The sequence below is a fragment of the Vombatus ursinus genome, unplaced genomic scaffold, assembly GCF_900497805.2.
Source record: "Vombatus ursinus unplaced genomic scaffold, bare-nosed wombat genome assembly UNPS02014951.1, whole genome shotgun sequence".
NCBI classification, from domain to species: Eukaryota; Metazoa; Chordata; class Mammalia; order Diprotodontia; family Vombatidae; genus Vombatus; species Vombatus ursinus.
Window position 1 is genome coordinate 1,513,128 of NW_020954729.1, and position 27,233 is coordinate 1,540,360.

Consider the following 27,233-nt stretch of genomic DNA (forward strand, 5'->3'; position numbering starts at 1 on the left):
ATCCACTGTTCCATGTAACTGCATTAACCCTATTTTACAGATGAGGAAACTGAGGCTTAGAGCAAGTAAGTGACCTGCCCAGGATCACACAGCTAGTACATGATTGAGGTGGTGTTTGAATTCAGGTCTTCTTAACACCAAGTTCAGCACTCTTTCTGTTATTCCAAATTGTAATGGTGGAAGACTTTGACAGATCCAATGTGGAATTATAAGACAGTAAGGTAATACTTGCAATAGTTTACTAAACCTTCTGGTAGTACCTTAGTGATCTCACTGTTAACTGTGTGACCAGGAAGTCAATTATATGCTGGAAGGATCTGCTTGGCTAAATGGGTTCACTTAGTATAAATAGTATTTTTCCCTGAGCTTGATTGATTCACATTAAACAACCTTAATGCTTGGTGTCTGTTTTTAATGAACATTAGCAATTCATTATGAAATCATTAACTATTCTACTGGTGCATTTATACACAAGTACAAGACAGAAGAGTGATTTCTTAGAGAAGTCCTCAGAGAAGAAGAAGCAATTTTACAAAGACCTTGGCTGAGAAACCTTTCTTCCTCCTAATGAATAACATTCAATTTTGGAGAATTTAAATGGGATCGTTTCTGACCACTGAGTTCATTTTCCTCCTGTTAAACTTGATTTATTAAAATTGAAATATCATTTAAAAGTACTCACAAAATGTTCAGAGTGTTTACTTGTCCTTTCAACTTTCTCTTTCTTTTTAATATTGCCTCAACTTTATCTTTATCAAGATCAAATAAAGAGTAAGCCAGCCCTTGCTGGGTGAAATATGTATTCCCTTATCTCGAATTTCACTCAATTCAGACACTTGTATTTACTTTCTTTTTTCCTTCAAGAAAATCCAAGTCTCCCTTCTTTATTTGGTTAGAAAATGATAAATCTCATTTGCTAAAAGAGGGTCGGTCAATTCTTAACTAGCGACTTTAGACAAGTCTCTCCCCCTCTAGAGGCCTTCGTTTGGGCCTTGGGGTTGGATCAAATGGGCTTTAAAATCCCTTCCAATTCCAATGACTCTGGTTAGGAAATGGCTGGGACATGACATGTTTTTCATTGTCTTTGGTTTCTAAATAATTTCTTTTAAAAATTGGCATTTTGGAGCAGCTAGGTAGTGCAGTGGATAGAGCTCCAGCCTTGGAGTCAGGAGGACCTGAGTTCAAATCCAGCCTCATACACTTGAAACTTACTAGCTGTGTGATCTTGGGCAAGTCACTTAACCCCGACTGCTTAGCCAAAAAAAAAAATTGACATTTTTTTTTTAAAAAGAAAAGAGTCTATTTGCTTCCTAAAATGTACTCATGTTAAAAAAAAACAGCTTCTCACCTATGATCCAAGAAGAGAAACTTCCACTCCAAACTATGTCTTGAGGTAAATTCTTCACCAGCTTCTTCCACAGCGCAAACTTCCTGTAGAAAAATTGGTATATATTGATATGCATATTATAGCAACGATTATAATCATAATCATAATAATATTTTACATCTATATGGTGCTTTGGGGTTAAAAAAGCACTTCACCTTCCCTTCACATCTAGGCCTCACAACAGCTCTTGGGAGGGAGGGAGAGAGGAAGGTATTTAACATGCACCTGAAGGGAGAAAACCTGGGCTCAGATCTTAGCTCTGCCACTTGCTAGTTGTGTGACCTTAGAGATGTCACTTCACTTTTGTGCCTTAAAAACTGTAAAATGAGGGGATTGGATGCTCTGGCCTTTAAGGCTCTTTCTTGGGCTACTATTCTAATATGAGGGGACTGTGGCCCAGGGAAGGTCCCAAGTCACACAGCAAGTAAGTCGGTCAGTGAGTAAGGATTTTCAGCTGGCCATGACCTTTGTGTTAACTAGTCTAAGCCTGTCATTTTACAAATAAGGAAAGCAAGGTCCAGAGAAAGTAAGTCAAGTGAAAACAAGGAGGAGCAGACAAGGCTCTTGGTGTTGGGCTAGTCAGTGGAAAGGCACTGGGCAAATCACCTTCCCTTGAGGACCCACTTTCCTCTTCTGTGAAATGAGAAAGTTGAACTAGACAATTTCCAAGGTCCCGTCCCCTCTGAATCCTAATATATTTGTACAGATTTTGAAAAATCTCCAAATGTGGATGTTACTCACCCAAGCATGGCCATCCACTCAATTGAATAGCTGGGAACCCAAATCAAATCTGACTTCTCGTTTGGCATCGTGCCTTTTGCCAAGTTCTGCTGTTAATGAGGAAAGCTCCCTTCTAGCCAGTTTTGGCTTCTAATCTAGACCTCTCTGAGCCTCAGATTCCCCACCTGTAACATGAGGGTAATGCTCCCTGCCATAGCTAATCTCACAGATCATATGGGATAACCTGCAAAAGTGTTTTGAAGACTATAACAACAAAATGATCTTTTAATTTTTTTTCTAAAATAATGGAAGGCAACATGGTATAGTGGAGAGTCAGACCTGAAGCCGAGAAGACCTGGGTTTAGGTCCTGCCTCTGACACATCCTGGCTGCATGACCCTGGGCAAGTCACTGAACCTCTCAATGTTCTAGGTGACTTGCTAAGATTAGAAGTTGCTTAGCAGGTGCCAACCCACGTTACGGGAAGGGAATAAGCATTTATATAGTGCCTACTGTGTGCCAGGCACTGGGCTAAATGCTTCACAGATTTATTTAACTGGTTAAATCACCACTACCAAGTGGCCAAACTTTTCTGTAATCATTCAACTACCTTTCAACTTTGGGGAAACCTCGCCAATGCGTGCCCAGCCCAAGAGCACAGTTCAGGCAATGCTTAATCTTCCCTTCCTGTACCAGAAGCATTCCATGAGCTTCCCTCCCCAGGTGTTTCACTAGATCCTTCTTCTCTGCCCCCAACAGACTTTAAAGTGCTCAGGACCAGGCCTCAAAGCCTCCCACTGCTCTCCCACCTGCCTGAATGACCTGCAAAAGAGAAAGAGGTAAAGGGCTGCGTGGGCCAGTCCTCACCAAAGCCTTTGAGCCTTCAGGCCAGGCTGGCCAAGGAGGGACTGCTCACCTTTAAAAGATGGGATGAGTTGAGGCGAACTGTTGCTACCAGACAAAGTGGCTCATCCGTGGGGGAACTGAACACCTTGGCAACCACGGTCTCAAAGTCACCACAGGATGGTATAGGCACTAAAGGAAGCAAAAGTACATAGAACTCTGAGTGGTATTTTTTCCCCAAAGTGAGGCCCACTTGTCTAACGCGAAAGCAGATCTACCTGCCCTAACACCAAGGGCTACTTGGCTTCTCATATTTAATCAGCACAGTAACTCAGAACCCCGGGATCTCTTTCTTCCCCCTGATACCCAATTTAGGTTTATCAGCCTTCTTTGGGAGATTTTGTGTTACTGCCCGTGTTCTTGACCTGTTGATGGATGGCAGGCAGGCAGGCCAGCTGGACCCAGGATCAACTGTTTTTCAGCCCCTGTAAAAGACATATGTCTTCCCCCAGAGGCAAATGCAGCCTGTAAATGTCTAGATATCTAGGAGTATCAAGCTATGATTTTTAGAACCAAGAAAATAAGGCATCCAGTGAGATTACATTTTAATTTCCAAACCAGCACGTCAGTCAACCCCCTCTGTGGTTTTTACAATCTTTGCAGCTTTCAAGAGCCCCCCTGTAATTGTTCTTATCCCTTTCAGTTATTCTTTTTTCATTCTTGTAATGAAAAGTGTCTAGGCAGGCTCAGGTTCACGATGCCTGGAGGTGTACTGCACTAGAGAGTTTATTTGATTTGTACATTTTTATGCTGACCTTCAGTGGTGAAAATCTTTCCAGTCAGGTGACTGATTGCAGTACTAATGAGAGAAATGAACTTTAGAAACCTGCTTCATTGTTGGGTGCTCAACATAGACTGCAAAAACAATGTTTTTTAAAGTACAAACCACTAGATTTTATTCTTCATTAATACAACCCTCAGTTTCCAAAGTCTGGCGTTCCAGATAAGACAGCCTTGTCCTAAAAGAGATACTGAAGGCACCTGGGCTACCTGGGCATGGGGGGGGAGGCAAAAATCTGAAATTCAATTCCAGAAATACTTAGAAAGTGGCTACTATGTACAGGCAGGCACTGTGCTTGGTGCTGAGGCTTAGCAGGTGAAAAAGAGCACGACCCCAGCACTCCAGATACACACAAAAGAAGGGGAAGCCACGTCAGGTCCGAGGATCCAAGGAGAATCCAAGGTAAAAGTGAGGAGTGTAGACAAAGTGCTCTACGAAAATATTTCATGAGAGAATCAGAGACAAAGAAACAGAGACAAAGAGAGATGAAGGAGGCAGGGGGAGAGAGAGACACACAGAGACACAGAGAAAGACAGAGATAGAGAGAGAGACAGAGACAGAGAGAAAAAAAGAGGGAGCTAATTTTCAGTTGAGGGGAACAATCAAGGAAGGTTTCATGGAGGAGACGTCACCAGAGCAGGGTCCTGAAAGGAAGAGAAGACTAGGAGGCTGAAGGAGTATGGACGTTCCAGGAATAGGAGACAACCTACTCAGATCCAGAAGTACGACAGAACAGGATGAAAAGGAGAAGCACCTAGGAGTCCTACTTGCCTAGAATGGAGCCCACCTGAGGCAGTAGGAACTGTGCAGTGCCTTGAATGCTGGGTTAAGGAGTTTGCATTTTGTCTTACAAGCGATAGGAAACTGCAAGGCTTGGGGGATTTGGAGTTGGGGAATCTAGATAGGAGTCTTATCTCTGGCCCTCCGTTTCTTTGTCTGTAAAATGAAGGGGCTGGAATAAGCGAGCTGAATGGGACCCTCCAGCTCTAAAATGACATTCTATGAGTTGCTGAAAAACTTCTTAAAAGAGGGAGACATATATTAAGAAGACTACTTTGGCAGCTAGAGGAAGGCTGGACTGGAGATGGGGAGAGACTAGAGTCTGGGTAGCCAGTTAGAAGGAGACTGTTACAAAAGTGTAGGTGAGAAACAATGAGGGCCATGGCCATGTGGGTGAAGGATCTGAAACCAGGATGCCAGCACAAGTGAAGAAGAGGGGGATGGGCTGGAGTCTGGAGGTAGAATATTTCACAACTAGTTGGATGTGGGGACAAGGGTAAAGAAAACTCATAGACATACTCCCAGGTTTTGAGGGGGATGGTACTATCAACGGAAATAGAAAAACTGGGAAGAGGGTCAGGTGCTGGGGGAAAGACACTAAGTCCAATTGGGGAGGTGCTGAGTATGAGAGGCCAGTGGAACGTCTAGGTAGAGATGTCTAACAGGAAGTTGGAAATGGGGGCCTGGAGCTAAGAGGAGACAGTGGGGACAGGGACACATGTTGAATGTGCTTACATACATAAATACACATAAAAGATTAGGGAATTATCAGCTTAGGAGTGGCAACAAGGCATGAGAATGAAGGAAATTGGTAAGAAAAGGAGCATACACAGAAAAGGAGAGGGCTGATGCTTTGGAGCACACTCCCATTTAGGGAATCAGAGAAGGAATTATTAACCAGTAAAGGAGACTGAGGAGGAGTTGGATAGGCAGTGGTATGCTGGAATAGGTTACCATTGACTCATGAGAGCCAATTGTTAAATTGCTCAGAAGAACAGACTATTCAATTGTTAAGGTGAACATTAATACTTCAGAAATCAACAAATACCACAAGTCAAAGCGTATGTATTATTTGGTTGATTATTTGTTTTTTGTTTTGTTTTGTTTTTTTGGCTAGGCAATGGGTTTAAGTGACTTGCCCAGGGTCACACAGCTAGTAAGTGTCAAGTGTCTGAGGCCAGATTTGAACTCAGGTCCTCCTGACTCCAAGGCCAGTGCTCTATCCCCTGTGCCACCTAGCTGCCCCTTGGTTGACTGGACTTGAGAAAGTGATAAAGAAAATGGTGATCATGCAGATTAAACATAAAGGTATGCTGCACCTACATTTTTTTTCAGAGAGGTAGTTGATGAACATCTGTAGCCTACCCCTGCAGACAGGTTAAGTAAGGAGGAGAAACTGGAGAGCAGTGGGCAGAAGAAGAATGACATGGGTGGTGTAAAGACCGTAAGAATCAGATTTGAGGTCTACACTGAATCTCAGGATCCAACATTCTAATTGTGTAGGAAAAGTCAGCCCAAGAAGGGATGAAATGTTCTCAAGAATGAACTCCTAAAAGCACAAGCAGAAATGACTCATTGGAGGTCACAGGCCAGCTGGCCACTCATTGAGTGTATTGGAGATGGGATCCTCGTGCATGCACAGGGCCTGCTCATCAGCCTTGGGGGAGGGCCCTTCCAACTTGGAATTTCTTTGATTTGTGTGATACTCCTGCCCTGCTTTGGTTGTGTCTTCACAATGAGCTCAAATAAAATAATGTATGCAAGGTACTCTGTAAACCTTTAGGTGGCGCTGCAGTGGATATTCATCTTCATAAGTTCAAATCTGGCCTCAGACCCTTACTAGCTGTGTGACCTTGGACAAGTCACTTAACCCTGTCTGCCTCATCTGTAAAATGAGTTGGAGAAGGAAATGGCAAACCACTCTAGTATCTTTGCTAAGAAAACCCCAAATGGGGTCACCAAGAGTCAAACATGACTGGAAAACGACTGAACAACAAATCTTAAGGTGCAATATACATGGAAGTTGTCACTCTTGCTCTTGTTATTAGTAGAAGAGGAAATGGTCAGGTAGTATCTGAGTGTCCTCAATGAGTTCAAATTCTCAGACCTTCAAGCAAAGGCTGGGTGACAGCTTATGGAGATTCTGTGACCTTTGGCTCTACCCCTTAGTAGCTGTGTGAGCTTGGACAGGTCACTTTACTTGTCTCTGTGGATTTTAGTTTCCTCCTACGCCAAATGAGGAAATTGGTCTAGATCTGGGGTTCTTAGCCTGGGATCCATGAACTTGGTTTTTAAGAAACATGACAACCTGTATTTCAATATAATTGGTTTCCTTTCCAATCCTATGTATTACGTTGTATGCATTTAAAAACATGATTTGGAGAAGGAGCCTTCTCTAGGCTTCTCTAGACTGCAAAAGGGGGCGAGGGCCCAAGGAAGGTGAAAGACCCCTTGGTTTAGAGGAACATTAAGATCTTTTCCAGCTCCAGTATTCCTAATTCAGTATTTGAGGTGCTAAGAGAGATGAGATCATTGAGAAGAATAAGGCAGCTAATGGTGTTACAAAAAGGTGAAAGCAAATTAGAACCGAGGAATGGGAATTGAATCCAACAATTAAGTCAAATTACATAGATGCTAAAAAGCCATTTCAAGAGAATTTGGGGCAGCAAAGGCAATTGCAGGAGGCTGAACAGGGAATGAACAAGCAGAACCAGCAAGTGTGGAGAAAAGGCCAGAAAAGAGGCGAGTTTATGCAGCTTCCCCCCCACTAGGAGTCCCCTCTCACATCCTCTTCACTAAATCCTGTCTCTCAATTTCCCACAGGAATTAATTCAGAATTGACCTCTCTTGAGAAGGCTTTCTGTTCTGATCCTGCTTATCATCATTTCCTTTGGCACTTGGTTTCTCATATCATAGTAAGAATGCTCCTGTCCTGCCTCCTCCTGTCAAAGAGGAGAGACCCTGGGCTCTAAAAAGCTATATCATTACAGTAAACATCTTGAGGAGGAACTCCCCAAGTGAAAAGGCCTTAAGTATGGGCCTAGTAATGTCATCAATGACTGGGACCAACCTGGCTGAGGTCACAGAGACTTGGTACCAGGTTGGCCACAGAGGGTGGCCTTTTCTAGCCACAGCAATTCATGGTAAACCATCTATGAAGGTATGGAAGGGCTGTGACCTTCGTCAGTGGAGGGAACACCCACACCTTGAAGTAGTAATAAAAACTAGCATTGATACAGTGACTTGGGGTTTCCTAAGCATTTTCTCCACAACAATCCTATAAATTCAATGGAGCAAGTATCACTGGTGCCATTTTCCAGATGAAGAAACTGCGGCACAAAGAGATGAAGTGATTTGCTCAGGGTCATACAACTCATAAGTATCTTAACAATGGATTGATGCAACTGCTTTAGGAAACAATATGGAACTCTACAATGAAAGTTACAAAGGCGCTCATGTACTTTGACCCAGACATGCCATTTCTGGGTTTATATCCTAAGGAACTTAACAACAGGAAGAAAGAAACCATCCTTCTGTACAAAAACATTCATCACAATACTATCCATCATAGAACAAAACTGGAAACAAATTATGTGCCCAATGACCAGGAAATGGCTAAACTGTGGTACATGAATACAATGGGATATTACTGGGCCATAAGGAATGGAAAATATGAAGACTACAGAGAAATACTGGAAGACTTCTATAATGTGATACATAGTGAAAACAGGAGAACCAAAAGAACAATGGAAATACTGACTATGTACAGGAAAGTAACAACATAGAGCAGCAAAACTCCTGGTTAGTCCACTGATCAGTGCAGGCTCTTTCTTGTAGAAGTGAGTACCCATGGGAGTTGTGTGTATATATCTGATTTTATATATACATATATATATATATATACATGTATATTATATATATATATATTACATAAATATGTGTATAGTATAAATATAGCTTTCTCCCATATATACGTATTTGAAGTGTATCACCTAAGGTTTGATCCCAGATCTTCTGACTTCCAGGCCAGACTTCTTTTTACTACATTATCCACTATTTCTAGTTTGCTACTATACCCTAGTTTAGCAATTGCCTTGTAATCTTCTCTAGTTGTTTAATTATTGTATATGTTTCACCAATCTAGTTTGGGAGACAGCTCCTAGAACGATTTTTTTTATTTCTTTGATGTCCTCTATGCCTATATGAACAAATTTGAGAACAATTAAATGCTATACTGGGTTTTCTTGGCTATAAGAAGAGTGAGAGCTAAGAAAAGGGGGAAATGGACATGGATTAGCCAGAGAAGGCTCTTTGTGGATGAGGCAAGATCTGAGCATGGCTCAGAAGATTAGGGTAAAAATATAAGGAGAGAAAGGAAAGTAGAATATTTAAGTCAGAGGGAACAGCACGAGGAAAGGTTTCAGAAGAACTCTTAAGAGTCATTGTCATCATCCTGTAGGCAGTGGGGGGGGGGTGACTGCCCAAGCTGGAAACTACAAAAAGAGCCAAGCACTCAAATGGTCAAGTAAATGGCATTTTTCCTGCCTGACCTGACCCCCCAATAGGAGCAAATCAAAGAGATGGGAAGAGCTCCGTGATGGGTGCTAGGAGACAAATGAGTTGGAAAATGAATCAAAGAGAGACTAAAAGTACAGTCAATTGAATTCCACTTGGGGGTATTTTTTTAAAAGGACTCTGCTTTGAGAATGATGCCATTTCCTCAGCAGTGTCCACGCTAAGTGCTTGCTGATACTTGGTATCCCACTGGGGACTGTGCCAGTATATGAGGGCAAGGCAAGTATATTACTCCCAATCAGAAGAAAAACTTCCAAAGTGGGAGAATTCTCTTCCTTTTGTCCTGAGGGTCAGTGTTTTGTCCATGGGGCTGATCCATGTTTACCTTGTGGGGCTTGCTGGGATGGAAGCTCTATGTAAACCAAAACGTCCTATAGAAATTAGAGCTGCTATTATCGTCATTATTACTGCTATTGCTAATAATAAGTATGAATGGAGGAAGATGAGTCATCTTTTTAAAATACCCGTATGAGATGGGAGAGGGAGACAGGTGGTGTCATCCTATTATCTATGAATGAGCAACTTATAGGACCCAGTCTGTGATTTTCCAAAGATCAGAGGCAGAGGTGGAAAAGAAATTGCAGACCCATAGAGCACAACTAGCCGATCAACCACCTTCTCCCATCTACAGTTAAGTGGCACATATGAAATCCTGGCACCACAATTTGTTTGGCTTCTGAGAGACATGATTCATAAGCTTCTATATGCCCACATATTTAACTTTTCATGAGTAGATGTTTTTATCATTCCAACCAGATTGGAAATTGCTTGAGGGGAAAAGCCCTACATTTTCCTTCTCTTTGCTTTTCAAAAGGTGCTCAGTAATTATGTTTTTTTAAATTAGTCTTTTTTTACTTCATAGTTATATCTGGAAGGGGAGGCAGCAGGCATGGGTTTTCTTGGCTCCATCACTTGCTAGTCGTGTAACAGCAGGCGATTCACTTCACCTCAGTTTCCTCTTCTGTAAAATGGGGGGGGACATCAGGAAAGGCCTCAAGTGGCACTTGAACCTGGCTTTTGAAGTAGGGTAAGAGGTGGAAGTAAGGAAGGGGTGAATTCCAGGCATGGGTGGGGGCTGGTTTGTGCAAAGGCGTAGAGATAAGAGGTGATAAAGGATAAGATAGTACCCCTATCCTCTACCCTTATCAAACAATACCAGGACGCCACATTTTAGGAAGGATATTGACAAGCTGGAGTACCTCCTGATGTGGGCAACCAGGAAAGTCAAAGGTTGTGAAACCATGCCATCTGAGGATAACTTGAAGAAACAGGGGCAAGAATGAGGGAGTTAGGTCTTCATGAATTTAAAGGACTGTCACTTGAAAGAGACAAGTCTGCTCTGTTTGTCCTCAGAAGTCAAAACTAACAGTAGTGGGTTAGAGAGGCAGATTGGGGCTCACAGAAAATATTCCTAACAATTAGAGCTGTCCAAACATAGCCAAAGAGTCCAAATGTACTCAGGAGGTAGTGAGTTCCCCATCACGGGAGATCTCCAAGTAGGAACTGGATGACTACTTATTGAGAACCTTGTAGAAGCAATTCCAGTCGAGGTAAGAGGGGCTGGATGACGTCTGTGCTCCCCTCTGAGTCTAAAACTTTGTGATTTGAATGAATTCCTATTATTTCCTTATTGGGGTTTGTTTTAGAATATCAGCTCCTAGAAGGACTATGTTTCTGGAAGGACATGACTTGTACAAGAATCTATTTATTAAGTAATGTTTTATGGATTAGTAGGCCCCATGGAATAGATCTAAGGAAACAGCTTGGTGGTAACAAAGGGACAGCTGCAAGTTCCCTAGGTACTATGGTGTACCCTTGACATTCAGAACGGTAACCCAATGCCAACTACTGCATATAATGAGTAAGAGATGACCTTTCCATAATATGATGAGAAATCATGAGTGAAGAAGAAGGAAAAAGAGAAGGAGAAGGAGGAGGAGGAGAAGGATGAGGAGGAGAAGAACGAAAACAAGGGGAGAGGGGGGAGGGAGAGAGAGAAAAAGGAAAAAGGGAAGGAAAGAATGAAGAAAGGAACAAAGGAAGAAGAAAAAGCATTTAAGTTCTTACTATGTATAGACACTGTGCTAAGCAATGGGGATTCAAATAAGAGCATGCATATTCCACAAAAAATTCAAAATGGATACATAATGTGAAAATTAAAGATCACACCATTAAAAAATAGAAAGAAGGAAATCATATACCTTTCACAGCTCTGGGTAGAAGACGTATTCTTAACCAAACAAAGGATAGAGGCAATTATAGAAGACAAAATGGTTTGATTATATGAAATTGCAAAGTTTCTGCACAAACAAAAGTAATGCATCTAGGATAAGAAGGAAAGCAATTAAATGGGAAAAATCTTTGTGTCAAATTTCTCAGATAAGAGTTTGGTATCTTAGAGATAAAGACAACTAAGAGAAATATCTAAGACCAAAAGTCATTCACCAATTAAGTGGTCAGGGGCAGCTACATGGCGCAGTGGATAGAGCACCAGCCCTGGAGTCAGGAGGACCTGAGTTCAAATCCTGCCTCAGACACTTGACACTAGCTGTGTGACCCTAGACAAGTCACTTAATCCCAATTGCCTCACCAAAACAAACAAAGAAAAAAACAATTAAGTGGTCAAAGAACATGAACAGTTCTCAAAAGAAGAATCCAAATTATCAACAACCATTTAATACATTTCTCCAAATCACTAATAATAGCCAAACCCCTCCAAATGCCTGTAAAAATGGCTCTAAACAAACCACTAATAATAAGAGAAAAAACAATCAAAATAACCCTGAAGTTTCCCCTCATATGCTACAAATTGGCAAGATGATCAAAGATGCAAATAGTCAATGTATTGATAACTTCTGAATATTTTTAAGGCTTTGGTCCTTCCTAAAATGATTGCCTCAAGGGAGGAGTCACCGATGGGGAGAGGATGTCTGTGGTTGGTTAGTTGGTAGTCAAGGAGAAGGAGGAAGATTCCCGAGACCATTGGATAAAGTCAAGTTGTAAATGAGGGAAAACATGGCCAGGATTTTTTCTAAAATGGTGGTCTCAGGGAAGGAGTTACCAGGGAAGGAAAAGAGAACTCCAAGGTAGAGTTTTCTCAGGGTGCCATTTGGCAGTGGAGGATAAGGAGGATGATTCTGGAGATAGCAGAGCTGTTAGTGAGGTAAAAGTAAGGCTTGGGTCCTGCCTAAAAGACGAGTCATCAATGAGGAGAAGAGGGCCCCAGGTGGATGTTTCTTAGGATGGCAATGAAGCAGCTGAAGAAAATAAGGAGGATTCCACAGAGCTGGAGTGAGTGAGGGGAAGCATGCCTGGGGTCGTTTCCAAAATGGTGGTCCCAGTGAAGGAGACATTAATAAAGAGAGGAGACCCCCAGGGAGGTTTCTCCAGCTGTCAATGGGCCAGTTGAGAAGAAGGAAGATTCTAGAGAACGTCTAGGTAAAAGCTGAGTGATATTGTATCTGATGGAGAAACACTAAAAATATTCCCATTAAAGTCGGGTGTTAATAGGGATCTGCTATTGTCACTCCTGCTTAACATAGTTTTAGATATTTTAGCAGTAAGGCACAAAAAAAAGGAATAAGCATCAGGAACAAGAGTAAAAGATCTTGATTTATAGTTGACATGATTGCATACCTAGAACCCAAGATGGTCAACCTCCTCAAAATTAATGGACTTAATACACAGCTTGCAGGATACAAGATAAATCATAAAACCATCTGCATTTCGATATACCTCAACCAAGAATCAGAAGGTGTTGATGTAAATAGAAATGCCCTTTTCAATAACGAGAAACTATAGAAAATGTTTGAATGTTGACATTTCAAGACATACAAGAGACGATGACTGGAACAGAAATAGAGGAAGGAGGGCTTCCTCACAAACTTAGGAAAAGCTTCTGCCTGTCCACACATTCTGTGACCCAGTGACCCTGGCCTCCGTGTTGCTCCTTAAATACTCCAACTCCTGACTAAGCATTTTCACTGGTTTTCCCTATATCTGCAATGTTCTCCCTCCTTGCTTGCCCAGCTTCCTTCAAGAACCATTGTCTAAAAGAAGCCCCTTCCAATCCCCCTTAATTTTAGTCCTTCACTCTTGGATTACCCTCAAGTGAGCCTGTGTGTGTATTGTTGGTACAGAGGTTTTCGCATGTTGTCTCTCCCATTAGACTATTAGGTCCTTGAGAGAAAGGATTGGGTTTCTGTGTTTGTTTTGTTTGTTGTTTTGTATGTGTTTGTGTTTATTGTTGTCATTTTGCCTTTCTTTGTATCACTCCAGGTCTTAGCATAGTACCTGGCACATAATAGGAGTTTAATAAATGTTAATTGACTAACTAAAGACATCAGTTTACACTCACTAGAATGGGAAAAAAAATTTTTTTCAGAAAGTGATAGTCCAGTGCTGGTAGGACTATGGGGAAATAGTCACTTGAATACATTGTTGGTGGGTATAAAATTTTCACCATGGCAATCAAAATGGAATCAGTAACAAAACTTATCATACATTTTGACCCAATGACTCCATTGCTAACACTCTATCCCCCCAAAACATCACTACAGAGGGGAAAGGTCTAGCTGTAGAAAAATATGCATAGCTACTTTTTCTAAGATCAAAAAATCTATCTCTCTAACAATTGGAGAATAGCAGAATAGTTTGGGGTATATACAAGTCTATCCGTAGAACAGGGCTTCTTCACCTTTGTTGTTCTGGGGAAGCTGCTGGCCTCCTGCTCAGAATCACATGTTTAAATGGCTAAAATAAAATACATAGGATTATAAAGGAAGCTAATTATATTCTAATACAATTGTCAAAATATTTTTCTCATCTAAATTTAAATCCGGGGGGCAGCTAGGTGGCACAGTGAATGGAGCTTTGGCCTTGGAGTCAGGAGGACCTAAGTTCAAATCCAGCCTCAGACACTTAACACTTACTAGCTGTGTGACCTCAGGCAAGTCACTTAACCCTAATCGCCTCACCAAAAAGCAAACAAATAAATAAATAAGTTTTAAATCCATATCCTCTGATTTCAGATCCAGTATTCTTTATACAGGGTAGCTAGGTGGCACAGTGCATAGAGCCCCAGGCCTGGAGTCTGAAAGATTTGGCCTCAGACACTTACTAGCTGTGTGACCCTGGGCAAGTCACTTAACTCTGTTTTCCTCCGTTTTCTTGTCTGTAAAATGAGCTGGAGAAGGAAATGGCAGACCACTCTAGTATCTCTACCAAGAAAACCCTTAATGGGGTCACAGAAAGTTGGACACAACTGAAACAACTGAATTACAACAAGAAGTTTGTGGACTTCTGACAGCTCTCCATAGACTCAGTAGGGGGCCATGGACTACAGATTCAGAGCCCTTTGAATGGAATGTTGCAAACAGGTCCTGCTCCACTTTTGCAATGTTATCAAGAGTATCTAGCAGAGTGCCTGGAACATCAGTGCTCAGTAAAGGCTTGGTAAGTGACTGATCGATACACTGATAGAACAGAATATTAGCGTGCTATAAAAAATGTAAACATGAAAAATATAAGGAAATACAGAAAGATTCACATGAGGGGATACAGAATAAAATAACATCAGCAAAAGCAGACTGCTAAATTGCTACATGCTACAACATTTTTTAAGGAGAAGAAGAAAAGAAAGAATCGTTGGATAAAAGGTGGCAGCATTTTGGAGCTGCCTGTTGGGTATTCTGAACAAGGGCCTCTTGTTTCCTTCCCAACCGATTCTTTCAGTTTTTCCTCACGAAGGCTAGGGGGCTGCAGTAGGATTTCTCCCCCTTTGCTTTCTGTATGTCTGGTAGTGTGCTTTTGGTAGTGCTTAGTATGTTTATCGTAAAAACTGTGTAAAAGCAATAGGCCCATCTAATACACCTTTTTTTAATACACCATCTAATTCTAAGTTTCTATACAAATTCTAACCTTTAGCTTAAGGCCCTTATCCCTTTTGGAATCCAGATCCCACTGCAAAGGGCCACACTTTAAAATGTGGCAGTCAGTCACTGCATTTCAGCATGAATGAGGAATGTGAAAGTAGGTTGGGCTAGCTGAGAGAAGGGGAGGCCCAGAAGGGCCCTGACTGGGAAGGAAGAGAGTGGATTCAGTGGGGATGGCACTTGTCTATATCCCACTTTGGTCCTGGGCACGTGTCTAAAAGTCTGCAGATTCAGAGTGAAAGCGAATATGATATCAATGGAAATGTGAATAGATGAGGACATGACTAAGAAGAGTTAATCTGACTAGGCTCAGATTTAAGATTGTTTGGCTGTTACATTACCATTAGGTTGGGCCAATAACTCATGAATGGTTGTGGCTCATGCGAGATGCCTCGGCAAGCACGAATGATCCCCAACGGCACCAGTGGGCTGGCCTCTACAGCCACTGGTGACAAATGCCATGATTAACACAAGAGTCCTCTATCCTGATCCAGAAGGATGGAGTTTAAACTCAGAACCCAGTGATTTGTAGTCACTGTTATTTCCCAAGTACTAAGTCAGCCGGAGTACACTTGACAGGTAATTTGCAAGAGGTCTGAACTGGTTAATCCATCTTCCAGAGGGTGGGCCGAAAACTCCTGAGAGGAACTCAGACAAGAAAAGACTGGCTGACGAGAAAAATCCATATTTCAAAACAATTTGCCACTAAAAGCCCTGTAATAAGCAGAGGTAGAATCAGAGCTAAAACAAAAAACTGGCTCGTTTGGTAAGCTGCCAGTAGAAGGAGACAGAAGTTCCTTTCTCTTTGTGGCCAAGAAAAGTATTTACTGTTTTTACAAGACACCAGTGGCGGCAAGCTAACTGTCATTGATGGCTTGCCCAGTGCTCTGAAACCAGACTGCAGCGTAAACACTGCCACCAGGGCAGTGGACCAAGGCCCGGCTGCTGCTTAACAAGGTTGGGAAGGGCACACCCCGACCTGCCCGGGGAATGGAAGAACTCTAGCAGTGGGGCAGTGGGATACCATGAGGGACATTCAGACCATTCCCTAGATAGTGTACTATTAGCTCCAATTCATTTCTTCCCAATGCCAGCCTGCTAAGCCAGGACGAGCCTCTCTGTAACACTGGTATGGAGGGGGAGATATGGGTGACCATGGGAGATCAGGTATGTACTGGCTGTGAGCTGGGGGTGTGATCCAACCTATTTCCTGCTGAGTCATGTAATAACCACACTCTAAGAAGCCTGTGTTGAATCTGAGAGGGTCTCTGAGAGCAGAGGGTGGGGAGAGACCCAAGGGGAAACAAAACTGTGTCCGCACAGGAGCCATGGGGGCCGGGTCTCAGTGAAGGCATGAATTGTCTTTAGAAAAAGGAAACTTACCATGAGAAAGGTATTTAAAATCCACAAAAAATTTCACAGATTCATAAATCACAGGATCATTAGGGTTCACTCTTCCTCTTGCTAAATGGCAGGAAAACTCAATTCGTTTTTCTGTCGAAAAGGAAACAAACACATAAAATAAGTTTATTTTTCAATCTTGACAAATCCCGTCTGCTTGTTTCCAAAATACGTAAACATTCTCCGAGCTAGCCTGGGTTGCTGTTGTTGTTTGTTTGAGTGTCCTCTCAGTCTCCTCATCTAGAAAATGGGGGCAATGTCTGTTCCTGACTTCACTGGGCTGTTGGGAAAGGGCTTTGGAAACTGGAAAGCACCACACATACATGGGAGAGATTATTCATCATTATCATTCACCGACATCGTCATCCAGAGATTTATGTGGCATTAATTACTTAAGTCACTGAACAGGGGAGTAGGGAGGGGGTAAGAACAGGAAAATCAATATATAATAGAATCACCGAGTCTTAGTGCTGGAAAAGTCTGGAGATCGTCTTGTCCATACCCATTCATTTTACAGATGGGGAAACTAGGCCCCAACAAGGGGAAATAACTTTCCTAAGATCACATAGTAAGTGGCAGAATGGGGAGCGACTGGCATTCTTTCTACTGCATCACCTCTTTTACACGAAAAAATGTAATATCTGAGATGAATAACATGAGTCACACATTAGCTGTTGAGGCTCTGTGGCATACAGCAGAGTCTGGGCTTGGAGTCAGGAAGACCTCGGTTTAAATTCTACCTCTGACACTTACTAGTGGTAAGACCCTGGGCAAGTTATTTCCCCTACGTGTACCTCAGGCAGCTTCTTAGGGCTTCCCTACCAAGCTACAGATGGGCTATAGTGGAGGAGGTTTCCACACTGGGAGTTCCCCACATTAATTCGAAATCCCAACTCCTTTTATCTACCCACAGATTAACGATAGTGCTTTTCCAGTTAGTGACCACAAAACCTTATAGTGGCTTGAAGTATCCAGTGCTTTAGACTCCTATGAGAAAGGAGGGTCAAAGAACCATCCCCAAAGCTTGCCAAATTTTGCCATTTCTCCCTTCCAACCTCTTCTCTTTGTACTCGTCTCCCCAGCACCTAGACACAGTGCTGGAAGATAGTAGGCACTTAAGAAATGCTTGTTGATTGATTAATTGATTGAACAGCTGGTGCTCCCCTGGCAGCATTACTTGCAACCACCCAAGAGTGACCTTCACACTCTAAGATGAGCCTGGCACTGGGCCTCTGTGGCCAGTAAGCAAATGCCCCCGAGGAGAAAAGGCCCTCCTAAGGAGTGCAAATGGGAGCACAGGATCTGGAGCAAGTGAGAGCCTTTAGTGTTCCTCCTCATCTCTTCTTCTTTTCCTTCCCTCTCCCTCTCTCTCCTTTCTCCTACTTCCCTGCCTACATTTTAGGCCAGCCAGGGGGCCTCTGGTCATTACTTATTTCCCATAGTGGCACACTCAAGACTTAAAAGGGTGAAGTTTTTACCTGGCAAGGCTCCTTTTTGGTTGATATGCATTGGTTTCAAAGTAGCTAGTGAGGCACCTTAGCTTCCAACAACTCCCCCTTCCATCTTGGATTTCTTATTTGTCTTTTTATCACCTCTCATAAGACCTCAAAGCATTCTACTAATCCCTTATAAACTTTCACAGTGTTCCTGTACACTATAAAGCCCGATGTAATTCATAGGAGCAGTTCTGACCATCACCCCTTAGAATTGAGATAATGGTGTTAGGAGCTGATCCCCTAATGTTAGTATTTTGATCAATGTTTGTGCCATCAGCTTATTATGGGTATTGGCTCTCACTGCTTCTTTTATTCCTTTCTGACTGCTACTTTCCCCTTCGAACCAAAACACTTACCATTTAGAAAATCAGCAGTGACAGGGGCTGGCAGGATTGTCTGTGGAGAGAGTATCTTGAAGACTTCCTCGTGCTCTTGCTCAGGGAGAAGGGTTAATATATTCTGGTATACCAGCTCTGACTGATATGAAAAAAAAGTCTGTCATATACATATTTTATTACAACACAGTTAGGATATGGCAGCACTTTGGTAAATTAACTAGAATGCAAGTCTTGGCAATGTTTTTTTTTTTAAACATAGAAGAAAGTAATATACAATGTGTCTTTTGGAACTAAATAATTTGTTTTAATGAGTCCAAAACTGAGATGGATTTGTCATTTGAATAAAGTAGCATTAATTATTTATGGTTGCTCCAATATCCCAATGGATCTGCGGATATGCCCTCCAATGAAGCAACTCATACATGCCTGTCCACCCTGTGTGCCTCTTATCTATGTCCCCCTTAAAAAGTTCCCCACAGGGGCCCCACCCAATACACTGGAGGCCTTCCACCATCAACAGGATACCAGAGTGGAATACTAGAGCTACAGTCCCTTAATCAGCTATGGACTAGCTCATCTGCAGTTTAGCCATTAAGACCTGCCCAAGCGAAAAGCTTGTTGGGGGGTGAGTTAGGCGGAAGGCAATCAAATCTGAATTAGTAGACAAATTTAAAAAGTTATAATCTTATTGAGTTATAAAAATAATGCTATAGCTTTTTGTTAGCATTTCTGACCTCAATGAAAATATTTCTGTTTTGTTCTTCAAAATGATTTGGTTGTTTTTTTTTGTTTTGTTTTGTTTTTTACTTTATTGGGGCAGCACTGCTCTTCCAATTTGCAAATGGGCTGGACCATATAAATGGACAGTTTCTGCATATGGGCCATTCTACATCAAATAGTGTGCCCACCCATTCATTATTTCATTTTTTCAAAGTAGAATGGGAGGTTAACATTTTCATTTAAGAGAAATCAGAGTAACTCTGTCCTCATGACATTGATTCTCAAGGGGACAGGCACTATGACAATTGTTTCTGAATTAATTTCCTGATTTCACTCATTTGTTAGTGTCTAACCAAAGCACCGGACTCACTTCTCAGCAAGTAAATTGGCAGACGTGTTAACAGTCACTCAATCAATCAACAAGGCCTTACTAAACACTTACCATGTGCCAGGTACCTGACTGAGTGCTGGGGTTACAAAGAAAAAGCCTCAACATCCCCTACCCTCAAAGATCTTATATTCTGATGAGGAAGTCAACATGTACCCAGGATATATACAGAGTAGCTGTAGGTAGCCGGGAGGTTTAGGAGAGTGTTAGAGTCAAGAAGCCTGAGTTCGAATTCCACTTCAGACACTGTCTAGCCATGTGACCCTAGCCAAGTCACTGAACCATTCACTGTCTGCTTCAGGTTCCTCATCTGTGAAATGAGGATAATAATAGCTCCTACCTCCCCAGGGCTGTTGTGAAGATAAATTGAGAAAATACATATGAGGTGGTTGCAAAATTTAGAGCATTCTCTAAATGTTGGTTAGTATTACTGAAGGTCACATTAGACAGTAAGGCTCCAACAGCTGGAGGAGTCTGGGAAAGGCCTCCTGTAGGAGGCGGCATATGAACTGAATCTTAGAGAAAGCCTGGGCTTCCAAGAGGCCAACAGCCAGTGCAAATGTTAATTCCTTGCTCCCCTTCTCTATTAGCGTCCTGTTTCTCTTGTTAGAGTAGTGGTAATAGGCAGAATGAGACTAGTTCAGTAAGCTTTGTGAAACATCAAAAAAAAAAAAAAAGAGGGTAGCCTTCCAAAGAGAAGTATACTAATGTTAACTGGCTGTCATGGGTAACATGGTAGCTCCAGTCACATCAAAGAGAGAATGTGATCCAAGTCGAAGGAGCATACCCTAGTTGATGAACTGTGTAGCTAGACTGAGAATCTAAGAAAGAGGCACATCTCTAGGGGGTTCCTTCCCACTCGGGGCATGGGAACTTCATTAGGAAAGGTACTAATGTGGCCTGTGCTGAAACAGAACATCAGCAAATCACGATTAGACTGGAGGTTCCTGGAGAGGAGAGGAGATCCCAACATCAGTCCTCAGCAGACTGATGTTGGGATCTCCTCTCCTCTCCAGGAGGCCAGTCTTCTCCTCTTCCACACACTCCATGATCCAGCTGTACTGGCCTGCTTGCTGCTCCATACACACGCCATGTCACTTCCTATCTCTCAGCTTTTGCCCTGGCTAGACCTCATGCCAAGAATGCTCTCCCTCCTCACCTCCACCTCTTGCCATGCTGGGCTTCTTTCAAGATTCAACTCAAGCACTACCTTCTGCAGTAGGCCCTTCCACGTCCCTCAGCCACTAGACCTTTCCCCTCAAAAGTGATCTTTCTTCTACGACCCTGCCCCCCTGAATTTATCTTGTATGTACCTATGTAAAACTTGTCTTCCCCACTCAAATATAAGCTCCTCGAGGGCAGGAACCGTTTTTTTCTGTGTTTTTGCCTTTCTTTGTATGATAGGCCTTTATCCCCACAAGCATTTAATACATGTTTGTTGATTAACTGAAGTCTGCCCTTTGATTAATTTGGAAACATTCAATTACATCTCTTACTAGTGAGAGAAGAAAAAAAAATGAGCTATGCATGCCTTGGGAAGAACTGGAATGCCTATGAATATCAACAGGGTAAATGATAAAAGAATATTCCAGTCAAAGTCTGTGAATAAGATTAAGGATAAATTGATAACAAGGCTTCATGGAAAAGGTACTAAATTATAGTTAGGGGGTCATTTCTTTAAAAGCTTGCATGGTCCAATGACTTTCAACTTCAGTGTTTAAATTCAGTCATTTTAATAAGGAGCTATATTTTTACTTTCAAAACAGGGTATGCCAAAACTATGCTAATTTCTCAATTGAGGGTGCTTACGGTTTAAGCCTAGTAGTTTGCACCACATTAGCAAGGGTCTCACTGCCACCTGGTGGCAGTGTACCCCAAGTGCAGGATCAAGCTTGGAGGGGGGAGTGGAGGGGTAAGTCTTTTGAAAGTTGAGTCTGTGTGACCCTAAACATATAAAGAGACAATAAACGCCATTACAGTGAAGACGTTTGGGTAAAACAGATTTTCAAGGGTTAGTCAATTACAGAATCACTAACCTACTTAAACCTGTTCAATAATGGCCTCACTTTAAACAGAATTCAATCAACGCACCCAACTGGCCCAACAAAGGACTATGAGTATTCCTTTGGGATTGGGTTGTTATGGAATCTGGGCTACTTTGGCTCATGTGTTCCATATGAAATAGATCCAGGAGGATCTACTTCGTTATACCTGCTCAATATGATAAAAAAAAAAATTAGCTCTTTCAAGCGTTCTTAGGATCCTATGGATGTAAATGGATTCAAATAATGGAAACTACTTCTTCAAAAAGGAAACTTAAGAGAGGAAATTCCAGCATTTCTTAGGAAAGGGAAAAATGCAGGAAAGCACTGAGGGTGTCCAAGGGGGCTGTTCTCGCAGGCCTTAAAGAGTGCAGGCAGCTCCCGATTTGTCTTTGCCTCCAATCCCTCATGATGTGATGTGCCATTGGAGACTCCAAGCATTCCTCTCAAGTCTGGAGTTAGCAATTGCCAAATGTCAGGAAGAAACCCGAGGCAAGAGTAGGGAATAGGCAGCAACAGGACTCGAGCCAGTTAGGGCTAAAATCACCAACCCAATTAGCTGGGTTGCAGGGGGAATGTGCTTTTCTATACATGAATGTGCTATGTTTGTATTTTACAGTTTTTATGAGGATGTGTCTGCTCTCCCTTTCCTGGGTTGCTATGGCTAAAGGTGCTGGTGGCCAAGCTCCTAGAATGTAGAGAGGCGGGCAGTGTCTAGCAAAGGCACCAGGCTGGAAACCCTTCCAGCCAACCAGACGCTGCCAGGTCTGGCAACTAAAGGAATAATGATCACGTGCCCTTTCACAGACACTTGTTGAAGAGACCGTCTACCCCTTTCCAGCTGTTGTTGCCCGTGCGCCAGTGTTTGTGCTCAGCCATGTAATTGCTTCTCTAAGTTTCTAAATGAGAACATAATTTGCCCTTCAATAGAAAAAGACAAGTAGCTAATTACACCTGGAAATGGCTGCCATGACCTGGTAATAAACAAATCCGGTCTTTTATTGTTTAATTAACTGTCCCTTCACATGGGAGGTGTGGCTCAAAAGCAGGGATTCTTAACCTTTCTTGGGCCATGGACCTCTCCGGCAGTCAGGAGAACTCTATGACTCTCTCCCCTCCTCCAGGCTCATGTTTTTAAATACATAAAAATCGAATATATAGGGTCACAAAGGAAATCAATTACATTGCAATAGATAATCGAAATATTTTTAAAATACAAATTCACAGACCCTGGGCAAAGAATCCCTGCTCTAAAGGAACGTGACTGGTATTTTGTTGTAGTTGTTTTAACTAAGTGAACATTGTCCCTTTCAAAAGCGTTCCCTTGGGGTGAGCCATCCAGTCCAACAACGCCGCTATTGTGCCATATGTGTTATGGGACACTCTTTGGAAATTGCTATCAGAGACCATTCACGAGCCTGCCCAGCCTCGTTACTTCCTAGTCCCAGCTCAGTTATATAGATTGCTATATACAACAATTGCTATATAAACAAACCCATCAAAAATGGAGATCACTTGTCAGAACAGGGGCACACACATACCTATGTTAAATACCTTCTCTTCTTAATCATCTGCTTCATCCAGCTAAAAATGAAGAGCCCAAAAGAAAAGGCTGAGAAAGTCTCAGATAGTGTTGGAACTTACCGGTATATGGCCCAGCAGAGAAGAGACATTATCAGATACATAAATAATTATTCCCTCGGTGGTTAGGACAATCAGAAACTCATCCAATGCCTATTGAAGAGAGAAAACAGTATCACCCAAATGTATTTCTAGATGCAGTTACATAGTAGGACGACAATACTGTGTTAAGCTTTATTTCTTTATTTCAGCTTGGCCCCTCTGCTTCCAGGGTTTCTAGCACTTTCATGAGGCCTCTCTGAGACTCAGGGTAATGTGCAAGGCCCAATTCTAGGTGGTAGCAAGGGGAGGGGGAAGGTAAAAGGAAGATAACAGCAATTGGAAAGATGATTGGAAACAGTGTAAACAGAACTCATTTTATTCTTTGTACTTGTATCCCCAGTGCCTAGAACTGTGGCATATAGTAGGTACTTAATAAAAGCTTGGTGATTAATTGATTGATTGATTGGAAAAGTAAATGAAAAAGATTGCAAGTTCTTGGGTTTTTCCCTTAGTCCTAACCACATAGAAAATGGGTCGAGGACCCATCAGGAATAAATCAGAAGGCCTTCACAGATGCATGAAGGCCCATGTGTAAGCCAGGCAAAGCTTCAGGCCTGACTAAAATTCAAGAGCTGGAGTTAAGGGGATTAGCTCAGTGGCAGGTTGACTAGCTATCCCACTAAAAACTCTAGCTCTCTCCTGAGGGTTGAGCACAGTAGCTCTTGGAGTCAGTGGCAATGGCAGTTGCAGCAGCATGATAAGTGCTAGACACCTCCACGCTTTGGCAGGGGTGAGAGGCCAGGGCAATGCCGTAGAGAGGTGGGCGCAATGATGGAGTGCCGAAGTGAGAAGACATATGGGTATGGCAGGGAACCGGAGGACTGGAAGTGGAGACGGGACGAAGCAGCAACAGAAAGCAGAGCCACAGGGTGGCGAAGCAAACCTGGGCCTTGGCCTTTCCAGGTACCATGAGTTCTGACGACTGTGTAGGTCAGGGTGAGGAAGTCAGTGCTTGAGCAAACCACCAGTCCTTTGCCCCTAGGAATCTAGAGCAAGTGTATTGATCCCTGGGGAAAGTATAATGAGCAATCTATGGGAGGTAGGGGTGGGAGAGGGGGCTCAACTTCAGGGAAGCACTATAGGTGGAGTGATTGTATGGATACCTAGGGGTCAGGGAGCCCACCAGAAGAGAAAGTGTCCTGAGTGTCTATGGGCTCTGCTATGCTGTCTTTGTTGCATTTTAATAAGACCTGTCCTATGCTCCAGGCCTTGTTCGCCTCGAGTGTTTGCAAGAAAACCAACTATCCCGGGAACTAAAAAGAAGCCAAATCTTTCCATTCCCAGGGCCTAAGCCTTGGGTGGGAACAAACATGAACCACCCAGATTATTTTCAGGAATCCACCCCTTCCCGCCCCAGGTTGAAGCCAGTCTGTTAGAGGAGAGGAGTATAAGAACACCAAATGCCACAGACGTAGCACCTGAAGGTATAAATCACTAGAATGTTCTTAAGCTAGGCCTCAGATGTCATTGGTATAGGTGGGGAGCTACCACTGAGGACATTCCTTTGGAGGCAAAGCAACGCCCATTCCTCAACTTCTAAGTCTCTGAGAGCTGCCCTGGAGTCCACAGCCAGGGGGGCAGGGACAGGACTTGAACTCACGGCTTCCCGAGTTTTTAAGTACCAATTATACAGTATCAGGAAGTTAAGTTATATTCCTTATCTCTCAGCATGCACTAAACTTCACGTTAAGCAAGAGATTTGTAATAAATCTTGTGTCACTGCTCCCAACTATTCCCAAATAACATATTTTGCACCATCAACTCTGCAGTCCAAACTGAACAACTTTACCCTTGTGTTTAATTTTAGTTTTACCTTAACCCCCTTTTCAAAAAAACTGCTGGAAGGATTTCTGGATTTCTGAGGATATTTTTATTTAGAATTATTAAAAATCTTTAAGGCAAAAATTCCTAACTGCTACTAGTCAAAAGTGATTGTCTTAAATAGGAAGATCCCTGAGAGGTAGTGAGGCAATACTGGACAGAAGGTTGTCTAACCTTTCACTACCAGTTAGGTACTAAAAGCAGCTGGGTGGTGCAGTGTATAGGGCACTAGGCCTAGATTCAGGAAGACATTAGTTCAAATCCAGCCTCAGATACTTGCTAGCTGTGTGACCCTGGACAAGTCGCTTAGCTTCTGCCTTAGTTTCCCCATCTGTAAAATTGGCATCATAACAGCACCTACCTCATGGGGTTGTTGTGAGGATCGAAAGAGTTAAAATACGTAAAAGCACTTAGCACAGTACCAGCACATAGGGGATGCTTAATAAATGCATGTGCTTTCTTTCCTTCCTTCCAAAGGCAATGAGATAAATTGCTAATTAGCATCAGTGGAGAGAGTTTCCACACTGGAAATTCCCTACCCTGGGGAAATCACAGGTCCAGCTCCACAAAGGAACACACAGACATATGAATAAAGGTCCTCACGGAGCATGTGCAGTCATGGGGAGGGTCACTGTCCCTCCCTCCATTCACAGCCTTCTGGCAACCTTCCTACTGTGCTATTCCCATCTTCCCTATCTATGCATTTTTTCCCTTCCCAGCAATGTAGGCAAAAATTGAAACCCCTAGAGCCAATGCTTATGTTGCTGGGGAATGGAGTCAACAAGGATCATCAAGGAACCGGGCAGCTGGCAGCCTCTCCTTGCATCTCCCAGTCGCAACAGCCGTCCCTCATTACCGGCTCTGCTCTGCCTCAAGCAGATGGTGCAATCAGGAACGTGACATGAGGCCAAAGTTCCCTCAGAACAGATTCAAACGGGTCACTGCTGAAGCATGAGACCTCCACCCCTTCACCCCAGGCCCAGATTCCACCCCAACTCCATCTCTCCAGCTAGAAGCAGTTCTGAGGAGGGGAACATTGAATTTTCCCAAGAGATCTTGAAAGGTAGGAGCCGGGGGGGGGGGGGGGGCCGGGGGGGCGGCCAGTGAACTGGCCTGAGCTCTTCTGTTTTCTTCCTGCCCAGGCCTCCCCAGGAATCCTCCAAAAGGGGTTCATCCAACATGCTGGGGAAACCTCATCTAGACTTCTTGCCAGCTTGTGGCCACCAGTGAAGCATCAGGTATCCCCTGTGCTTTCTTACCCCGCACCCAGCCATCTAGCTCTCTGATGCTGTCCCTTCTGTCACTCTCCCAATATAACTCTTGGGTGGTGATATAAAAAGAATCACTCACAGAATCATAGAATTTCATAACTGGAAGGGTCCTCAATGGCCAACTGATCCAACCCACTGGGTGCAGACCCATAGGTCTCCAGCTCCTCATAATTACCATGGGCCGCTTCACTTCCATAGTAAACAGAAGCACACCAAAGTGGAAAAAGCCATTTGAGTTGTTGGGAAGTTACACCCAGGGGTGTTTTAACAACCAGCTCTCAGGGCAGGGGAGCGGAATACACACCACACGCTTTCCGGTTTAATCTGCATGAACAATTTCTCCATTACTTTCTTAAATCTAGGCAAGACAACAACAGAATCAACAACTCCTAATTTGGGATATTTTCTGATCTCTGAGGTGCAAATGCTCACAGTGAAATTTTCATTTAGCTCTCCCAAGTCAGTTCATGGCTTGAGCACAGTCCTGGATCCACAGAAATAAAGGCCTATAACCAAAGTGGGGCATTTACAGGCCACCCAAATGTCCTTAAATTAGTCCAAGTGGAAAAGTCACTTAGTGCCACACTCATCCTAGGTGCTTCATAAATGCTGGCTGAACTGGGTTGGATTGAGCACATCCGGTGGAGGCAAGGCCTACTTCTTGGGTTAGAGCAGACAAATGAGGCTGGTATTCACACACAGATCTAATAACTATATGCATTCTGAACCATTCTGGCAGTGGTGGACATCAGTTTGTAGCCATATCGTCTTAGTTTGGTTACTTACAACTTACAACTACTGGCCCATACATAGCCCAGATCTCTGATTCTTATGGCAGTGAAGCATAGCGGAAAGAACACTGGCTCTTGAGTCAAAGGGCATGTAATCAGATCCTGCCTTTGATACTTACTAGCTGTATGACCTTGGGCAAGTCACTTAATCTCCAGAGGCCTCAGTTTCCTCATTTGTAAAATGAGGAGATTGCACTGGCTGGC

At 42.9% G+C, this 27,233-nt stretch overlaps 1 protein-coding gene across 1 annotated transcript in view; it reads right to left on the reverse strand.

The window, feature by feature from the left end:
- The window catches only part of PASD1 (PAS domain containing repressor 1), an 80,486-nt gene that overhangs the window by 40,054 nt on the left and 13,199 nt on the right, over nt 1–27,233 (reverse strand). Inside the window, exons 6-10 of the mRNA XM_027845075.1 lie at nt 23,108–23,197; nt 18,332–18,452; nt 16,462–16,572; nt 3,023–3,141; nt 1,349–1,431 (exon numbers count right to left, since the gene is read on the reverse strand). Of these exons, the coding sequence (XP_027700876.1) occupies nt 1,349–1,431; nt 3,023–3,141; nt 16,462–16,572; nt 18,332–18,452; nt 23,108–23,197 (524 nt within the window). The remainder of the gene's footprint in view (nt 1–1,348; nt 1,432–3,022; nt 3,142–16,461; nt 16,573–18,331; nt 18,453–23,107; nt 23,198–27,233) is intronic.